General features: G+C 34.0%; 2 protein-coding genes across 5 annotated transcripts; both read right to left on the bottom strand.

The window, feature by feature from the left end:
* Positions 1–1,483: 1,483 nt before the first annotated feature.
* On the bottom strand, positions 1,484–2,068 carry LOC106669905 (BLOC-1-related complex subunit 6). Its single transcript, XM_014399757.1, has one exon. The coding sequence runs from the start codon at positions 2,066–2,068 to the stop codon at positions 1,484–1,486; it is 585 nt and encodes a 194-aa protein (XP_014255243.1).
* LOC106669931 (triadin-like) lies at positions 1,986–8,720 on the bottom strand. 4 transcript variants are annotated; one of them, XM_014399819.1, is made up of 3 exons: positions 6,697–8,720; positions 6,270–6,628; positions 1,986–2,073 (listed from the first exon to the last, which is right to left on the bottom strand). In XM_014399819.1, exons 1-3 carry the CDS (start codon positions 8,552–8,554, stop codon positions 2,071–2,073), a joined length of 2,220 nt encoding a protein of 739 aa, XP_014255305.1. In that variant the 5' UTR covers positions 8,555–8,720; the 3' UTR covers positions 1,986–2,070. The 4 variants fall into 4 exon arrangements, with proteins under 4 accessions (XP_014255305.1, XP_014255306.1, XP_014255304.1 ...); XM_014399820.2 differs by having other exon boundaries at positions 1,987–2,073; positions 6,303–6,628; XM_014399818.1 differs by lacking the exon at positions 1,986–2,073 and adding an exon at positions 2,737–2,918.
* Between the last annotated feature and the right edge of the window lie 847 nt (positions 8,721–9,567).

The following is a 9,567-nucleotide window of genomic DNA, read 5'->3' as shown; positions in this document are numbered from 1 at the left end:
TCTGGCTTCCAAAAATAGTTATGAGACAGTCTTTCTCAAAATCTCACATATCTGCCCAGTATTGTTACAGTTCTATTTGATTTTGTACAATGGATTCAGCTCATAAATCATAATTTGCTTATTTAGGAAGTGATGCATCTTTTTGGTTTTTGCTCTATTGCTATTTGCTACTAATCTCCTTCTGTGTGACAAAACTCTTGAGTTAAGGCTTCAAATTCTATCCCCTCTTCTCTCTCAATTTCAGCTGGTGTACCCCAAGGCTCTGTTCTTGGATCTTTACTATTTTCCGTATTTCTAAATAATCTTCCAATAATTCTTAATTTCTCCCACTTTCATCTGATAGTCTCTTAGGACAGAAGTATACAAATCCAACAAAGAGCCATCGCTTGGAGTCGATTGGAAAAGGAATTAGGCTCATAGGACACTTTATTTTTTTTTTTTTCAAGAAAAAAAGCAAAAAAATCGAAAAAATTTGTATTGTCTTTTTTCGATGTAAATCGACCTGCTGAGTCAACTGGAAAAGGAATTAGGCTCATAGGACATTTTTTCAAGAAAAAAAGCAAAAAAATCGAAAAAATTTGTATTGTCTTTTTTCGATGTAAATCGACCTGCTGAGTCAACTGGAAAAGGAATTAGGCTCATAGGACACACACACATACACATATACATTTTTTTTTTTTTCAAGAAAAACGCAAAAAAACCCAAAAAATCCTTAGGTATAAACTCCAAGTAGCAGAAATAATCCTGAGCAGATATAGCCTGGAACAAGGAAAATAACGGAACATGCCCTGTTTTGGTTCGGAGGCCTTCACAGGCTGATTCCTCTGGGAGAGGCCTGAAGTATACATACGGGAGCCCTTAACGAAGCCTTGGGATTTGTTAAAAAACTTATCGACAAGCTCTTAAATAATGGAGGTTGCACAATAGACCAATATTTGTCGGTAAAGTCATAAAGTTCAAACTCCAAACTGTAGAGATAGTCAATTTTTTCCCCAGTTGTGATTGATTTGCTTCCAGAACCAATGTTGTTTTATCACTTTATTCAATTTTAACCTTTATTGTTCAGGAGCATTCGAGACGATCTATAAATATATTTAGCTCAGTACATTTTTTGACACACATACTCACTAATGCTTTTAAAGCATTTACCCATATTTTTATCCAATGGTCATATTATTTTTATTGAAAGTTACTGAAATTACAATAGGCAATAAATTGAACACATTTTTTAAAGGCTCAAAGCTTTTTTTTTTTATTAAACAAATAATTTAAATGTTATTAAATCACAAACAAAATGGCAACAGATCAAATGTATCATTATATTTACACATTTAGTTTTCGTTTAGTACTTATATAATTAAAAAAAAAAAGGAATGAAATTTGGGGACTAGTAATACAATATATACAAATAAAAAAGGCAAGGAATCAATATTGAGATTATTTAGCAAAAGAGAGTGTATAGGATTTAATTCTTATATTTAATTTATCTAGGAATAGCCTCAAACACATCAAGTAGATGTTTGATGTTCTTGATATGACTGCTTAGTTTGTATATTGGAGCCATTGATTTTGACATTTCTTCACACTTTGCCATCAGTTGGTACATCGCCTTTATGTTTGTATCAACAGCATCACAAGCTTTACATACGACGTCTCTGTAAGATTCAAGGCAGTCGACAGTCAGAGCGGATATACTGTGAAGAGTTTCCGCCAGTGCTTCTGTAAGTGAATCAACAGAAGCGGCCAAAACCGAAGCCTCCAGCTCGAGCTCTTCGAGCAGTTTCGCCTCGCCTGTAGTCTGCCTATTCCAGTAAAAATCGGTGGCAGTCGTCGGGCTCGATAGTTTTATCTTCTCTTCTAAATTACCGGCGATGAACGAAATCATTTCACCGTTTCTAGTGATCGTCCCGTCTAATTGTTTTAAGAACTCCTCCGGCTTCGAAACGTTCTTAGATGATTCGGGGAGTTTGAGGACCTGTGGCCTTTCGAGCGGAAGCTCCTCACACCTCTCCAAGTCATCGTCAGGGCCGTCGCAAATCTCCGAATATGATGCTGTCATTTCATCCATTGTTACTATACAAATAAAATTTTAACATGTAAGTTGCAAAATAATGTAAACAATAAAGTCACATAAAAAAAATATATCTGGGTTTCACTTAATTTAACATAACACAAAATAATTAATACATGTTATTAAAATGTAACTGCATTTTAGGACAATTATATGACTCAATTCTATTTATTTTTTTTTTTTTCTCCTGGCTGTTTTCTTAGTGTAGGGTTGTAGAAATTTAAATTTATTCTCATTGTAGCGCTTCAAACCTTTGACCAGCTTCCTCTTCAACATCATGTGGGAGATCTTTTACAAACTCAGACAGTCAGAGCTTCAATGAGAATAAATTTATATGCCATATGAGTTCAATAATTACATCCCTACACTGAAAAATTAAATAAAAAATTTCCAAAATAATTTTAAAAAAATTAAGTGTCACCCTGGAGTGCATTCATACAGAATATTATTTTTTGTTGATTTATTTTTATTTTGTGGTGATTAGTGATCGTTAATCGATAATTATTCAGAAATCGTGCAGACTGCATCTCACGATTTCTGAATATTTATTTTTATTTTTTAATATAACTTTTTTTTCAAATGCATAACCAAACTAAAAATACTATTTAGTATGAACAAACTCGCAGAATAGTTGTAAAAGTTATTATGAACATGTAGTGCTTCACCTCTTATATATAATTTCTTTTGGGCAAACTTCCTGTTATTAAAGTTGTGCTTCGCATGAATTCAAAACCATTGTTGTTTTTAGACAAAAAACAAATTTTTATATTATTGAGCAAATACAACAATGGGATTGAATCCAATTACGCAAACAGAACTGGCGTTTTTTATATTTATAGTTCCACTCCTAAAAACACATTATTTTCTATATAAAAAAAATGTTGGAAAAAATTATTAAATATTAAATAGATATCTCGATATAATTGGCATCAGCCTTTAATATCATAATTATATATTGAAAACATCAGGGATGTGGTCAAATTGAAATAAAATAAAAACAATCAGTCCCTTCGCCAAGTTTTCAGGAATATATCGATCAGAGGACTTTGAAACTATTATTAACTATTCACAAGGTTAACATGGTTAACAAGGTGAACATCTACTTAAAAAATTGTCAAGTTCAAAAACAGTCAGTATTGTAAGTAGATGTTTAGAATACAATAGTTACACAGATGATGGGGCAGGCGGTAGGAAATTAGATAACATTCTGTCAAATCAGATGCAAAATCCCCTAAGTATTGTAGGAAGATGATGTGCTAAAATGATTTTAGGCATTAACCCTAAGAAAACGTGTCCCATAACCTTTTGAAGAAGAAGAACCCACTATAAAAAATGAAGACTTAACTTTCTTAAGAGTTATATTTATAGTTCCAACATGTTCTTCACCTCTTGGTTCTGAAAACCAAAGGCTCAAATGGAGAAAATACATAGGCAATATTGTACATAAAGCCAAACCCTACTAAGAATTGGATAGAGATTATGCAGTTAAAACTGGGGAATAAACCCCAGGATAGCAACTGGTTATACACCTCAATGGTCAGACGTCTGATCGCCAGGCCAAAAGGTGGCCAAAAAACATTAAACAGTGGCAATACTTACCTGTAGAAATGATGAATGGTGGAGTGAGTGCAGTATTCAATCCTTTTTAAAAAGATAGTTCCTACTCACAGTAAGTTGTTTTCAACGATCCGGATTTCAAACTTTTAGCTCATCATCAGGTTGAAGGAGTTTTACAACTGATGAGGAGCTAAAAGCTCGAAATCTGCATCATTGAAAACAACTTACTGTGAGTAGGAACTATCTTTAAAAATAAAAATAAAAACTTACCTGCCTCATTACAGCAATGGAAACCACACTTGACATACCACCTTACATATTATGTACAAAATGTTGTGGCTGTTGAGAATGCCAACAGAATCCTTAAATACAAGGCAATAAAGCCAGAGCTAAGAAGGAGTCACCACAAAATTCTAGAGAAAATTAAATAAAGATAATAAGATGGCTAACATATAAAGATGGATTTTGGTCCTGATAAAATGAGAGAAACTCTCAATTTTGACCGATTTTCCAAGTGGTCATAGATGGACCATTGGAAGAAAGGTAGCCCCAAGGAAGGGGCCCTAATAATGGTACACATATAGATCACAGATGGAACAGGGAGTAGATGTATGGGAGAGAGAAAAACTCAAGCACTGGGCAAAACTGGACAAGTATGAGGCAAGTTAAGAGAACCTTACAAAAACTACTCTCTCTCAGTAGGCAGAATTTGATAAAAATTATAGGTCTCTGTACCAGCCACTGCCCTCTTACTATCATCTAAGGAAGATAGGCTGAGCAGAGAAAGAACATGCTGACTCTACCAGGATGAACCATTGGCACATTTCTTTGTGGATGTGAAGGATTAGCAGTTACGGTACAGCCACTTCGATAAGACAATTCTCACACCAAAAGAGGTATGTGACAAGGAACTGAGGAAAGAGCTAAGGTTTATAAAATAAAAAAAATTTTGATATTTGTTAACCTTGTGAATTATTAATAATAGTTTTCAATTAATTAAGGTTTTGGTTGAGATAAAAAAGTCAGTGTCACGAGCGGGATTCGAACCCACGACTTCGGCTAAATATGCCGCTGCTCTACCACTTGAGCTATCGTGACTTCGATCCACTCAGACCCCAACTTCCCATCTCAACCCCACCTTTTGAATTTTCCCTCCTTTTTGCCATATTTCAAAACTTTTTTTTTATCTCAACTAAAACCTTAATTAATTAAAAAGAATTTATTTGGTCAAGCAGACCACGAAACCTAATAAAATGTAATAAGCTAAATGAAGAATACTTCATTAAAGTTCTCCGTGGCCATTTCATTTGTTGCCGAGAATCAAATATATTACACGACATTTGAAAAATGGCAAAAAGGAAGGAAAATTCAAAAGGTGGGGTTGAGATGGAAGGTTGGTGTCCATGTGGATTGAAGTCACGATAGCTCAAGTGGTAGAGCAGCAGCGTATTTAGCCGAAGGTCGTGGGTTTGAATCCCGCTCGTGACAATGACTTTTTTTTCTCGACCAAAACCTTAATTAATTGAAAAGAATTTATTTAGTCAAGCAGACCCCGAAACCTAATAAAATTAATAATAGTTTCAAATTCCTCTGATAAATTCATTCCTGGAAAGCTTGACAAAGGAACTGAGTTTTTCTTTTCTTTCAAAATGCCTTATCCCTGATTTTTTAATTTAAAAAAAATTAAATAGTTAAGGATTTAATTAAAAATACATATGACTCAATGATGATGAAATGTGGGATATCAAACTCCCCACACAAAATTATTGTTTATATAATGTTCACACTTGATAATCATCATGAATTTCATCACAATGTGTCATTTATTTTTCATTCAATTTATATTTGAAAAATAGTCGCAATCTGCTCGAACTGAGAAAACGATTAATTAGGCAAATATAATCAATAAACAATATTTCCATGTTGATGTTAAATACTGCATCAGTATAGCTTATTAAAATTAATAACCGATTGTTCTACTATTCATTTAATTAGTATATTGTTTAGATTTCTTGACCTTATTCTTTCTTTGACCATGGCACATTTCTTTTTGTCTAAAGCCTTGAGCTTTATTCACGACAGATTTCATTTTTTTTTTTTTTTTTTTTAAATTATTGCTACTGGTTTATTCTGACCACTTTTTGGTTTTCTATAAATAAAAATCAAACAGATAAAATGACATAGCTAATGTGCAGAAAAATAAGTAAAGGTTATTTAGGATTTTAACTATTTAAGATTTAAAAGTTTTTGAATGAAAAATGTTAATAAAGAAGTTTTGTTATAAAAATTTTAAACAAGAATATCTGTTTAAAGTGTTAAACTACATAATTGAACTGGAATAAAGTTAAAAGCCCAGAAAAAGCATTCATAAAAATACGTTCGCAGAAACAAAAACCAATTATGGAATTATATGCAGCAACAAGCTCCTTACCTCTCTAAAAACAAAAAGAAAAAATAATATCACAAATAATCCAAGCCCCGAAGCCCAAAGAGCTGCTTAAATTAGTGCTTTTCGCATGGTTTCTAACTTAACTAGAAAAAAACAAAGCCATTCATGTAAATTGCTACCAAGGCCGTCATCGGTTCAACGCATGGGCTGAGAATCTTCCACCGTGTTAGTTCCAGCACCAGAGAGGTGTACCTTGTGCCTTGTGTGAAACATGTAAGCTCGAACCTCTTCATCTGCTCTAATGACACTATCATCGGATAGGTCTGAATCTCGCCTCAACCTGCCGTATGAATCTTCGTACTGGAGCTTCCTTCTCATAACTATGCTCTTCCCTCTCTGGTGTTTATTACTTTCAATATTGTGTGGCTTGACAATATTAACTTTCGATCTTGGAAGGTCGGGTTTTCTCACTTCGCCCTTGTCCTTTGAAAGCTCTTTGACTAATTTCGCTGATTTCAAGTGTTCTTTTGATAAGGAAAACTGTCTGTTTGTTGATAAAGAGGCTTTTGAACTTCTGATCAATGTTTTCGTTTCAGAGCTTCTCTTTGTTCCTAAAAATAATAAGAAAAGTTATAATACAAATAAATTTATTAATTACTTTATTAAAGAAAAAAACTACCTGTTGATTGTGAAGAAGCTGTTGTATTGGAAGTAACATTGGTTGTACTGACTGTGTCAGTTAATTTTGGTGAATTTTTAATTGGAACGATACAATGTCCAACCCATCCGTTGCTTACTTTTTCAAAACTTCTTAACGGCTCTCTCGGTTTCTTCCCTCTTAACTCATTTGCCTTTTCAGTTGTATTTTTTATTAATTTCTGCAGTTTATGACTTCCGTTTGTAACTTCAGTTTTTACTTTGATCTTTTTTACAGGCTCTGTTTGTTTAGGGGTGACACTCCTCGAATAAGGCTTGATGGGTTTGATTGGAACAACTTCCTTTTTTACCACTTCTTTAGGCTTTAAGGTATTTTTTCTTGGCACTTTCTCCAATGGTTTGTTAGCAGTCCTGACAGGTCTAACGGGCTCTTTTGTATTCACACTTATTTTGGTAATTGAAGTCCTAGGCTTCGGCTTCGGGGCTTTTTCTTTATCCTCTATTTGTTTAACAACTTGTTTTTCTACACCTTGAACCACTTTGTTCGCGTACAAAGGCTCGACAGATTTCGCTCGTTCGTTTGTTAATGTGTGCTCTTCCTTTTCATTGGTCAATGTCTCAGTCATGTTGACATGAGTTATAGATTTTGACTCATTTTCTGTATCTTTACCCAACTTTATATTAAAAGATGACTGTTGCTGTGACGGTGGTTTTGGTTTACTCATTATTTGTCTTTGCTTCAACTGAAACTCGTGCTGTAAACTGTTCTGAATCAATTTGTTTAATTTAGGGCTAACATTTCCTAAATAGCTAATTGAATTCTTTTGTTTGTGAGGCTGTTCTTCATTCTGTTCAAATACTTTAAGCTCAGGAGAAACAGAGGAAACATTTTCTACAGGGCAAAAACTGTTGATTTGAACCTCTTTTGGTTCCAAATGCCCTTTTCCTACAATGATTTTTTCATTAGTTAAATTTGTAACTGATGTTGACAAAAGAGGACTCGGTTCTCTGATCACTGGAAAAACATGCTCGGTTACTTTGAAATTGTCTTCTTTCTCTCGTTCTGAACCTCGTTCCTCATCACCGAAATACAATTTGGGTAAATCGCTGTTCTTTTTATTTACATTCCTTGACCGTTTCTTCCTCCTCAAGATTTGCGTAGGAGGCGGTTTTTCATCAGTTTCAACAATATTGATCTTTCCCGAATCAGGAGCAAAATGAACTTCTGTTTTGCAAAAGCCAACTTTTTTAACTTTCTTTTCTCCCTTTTCATTGGAAGATATTCTCTCTAAAGTACTGACTGCATCAGCTACTTTTCCTTTGCTTATACCGGTCACACGGAAATTAGAATCTTCATCGTCAATCAAGACCAAATTACCCTTGCCAAGTGTGACGACTGAAGTTTTTTTAATTGGACTAGTTTTTTCAGGATTAGGTATTTCAACTTCAATCTTTTTCTCAGGTTTTGGCTCTTCATCGACCACTTCAATTATTTCCACGCTTGATGGGGGTGCAGGATTTTCTTCCTCCGGGTACTCGATCAAAACCTCGTTTTCAGTCTCAGGCCTCATTGGCCTGGAAGGCATCCTGAGAAGAAGAGAATCAAGGTCAACATTTCCTGAGCAAGACCTAGTTATTGATCTAGAAGCTCTCCCGTACGATGTGACTTTTCTTGTTCCACTCTTCGTATTGGCATCCGGAACATCCCTTACAACCATCCATGCTCCTTCTTCCCTGCACTCTATCTGCTGTCTGACTTTAGTGACTCTTGTCATTGTTTTCAGTTCAGCAATCTCTGCCTCCATGTCCCCAAAAGGCGAAAACGGATCTGACTGCGGAAGCCAATCGTCTCGGAGAGCACTCAACATTTTCAAATGCATCTGTTTTTGTTTTATTATTTATTATTATTATTACTTTTCAGATTATTAAATCATTGCATTAAGAAACAGCCTCAAAAACCACCAGTCATTTCTAAAGATATACAATTTCATTCTCCATCATATTAATGTTGTCAAATTAATTTTCAAAATACTGAACAAAATAAATAAAAACCTTGTCATAATCATCCTGCAATGTATGCATCCATTTTCTTCTTTCTGTATCTAAAATCAAGAAGATTTGACATTAATTAATATGGGATTTTTCTTTTTTTTTAATTTCCTCCACAGGATAATGACAAAATTTAAACTATGGGTTAAATAAATGTACTTGTTTAAGAAAATTGATTAAATTATGTACATACTCTTCAATTCCTAATCTAATAGTCAAAAATATAATATTCTTAATTTATTTCTTTTAAAAATCTCATTTACTTGTAATACATGTCAAAAATAATGACACAACAATATAATTTGACTTCAAGTGTGAACAGATAATTTAAAATGACATTTTGTGTGTTTAATTGGTCAAGCGGACCACGAAATTAGTGAATTTTGTGAAATAGTGAACATTATTTCCTCTTAACTACCTGGAGACATATGGACAAGTCTAACATGTAAAGATGATGGATTCCCTGTTTTAAGGAAATTGATAGCAAAGTTAAAACTTTTAGGCCAGAACAAAGTCTTTTGGTATGATATCTGACATTAAAAAAACACACAAAAAAGGTTAATATTGCATAAAATGTGAATAGACAATAATGTTAGGGTGTGACAGAAAAGCCTGTTGGAATCCAACATTAACAATTATTCAGAAATCGTGAGATGCGGTCTGGTGTGACGTAGGTTTAGAGAAACATTTTCTTTATCGGGCCAACGTTTCCATCTTTATTGAGATCATCTCAGGGCTCAAAGTGTTTGTTTTCTGTGTAGATGTGTCATTATTGTGTGTCGTGTTGAGAGTGCCACTGAGCCCTGAAGATGATCTCAATAAAGATCAAAACATTGGCACGATA

Source organism: Cimex lectularius, unplaced genomic scaffold, assembly GCF_000648675.2.
Source record: "Cimex lectularius strain Harlan isolate CLEC.00 unplaced genomic scaffold, Clec_2.1 scaffold20, whole genome shotgun sequence".
In the NCBI taxonomy this organism is placed as follows: Eukaryota; Metazoa; Arthropoda; class Insecta; order Hemiptera; family Cimicidae; genus Cimex; species Cimex lectularius.
The sequence above is the reverse complement of the archived record's forward strand: the minus strand, read 5'-3'. Positions and strand labels throughout refer to the sequence as shown.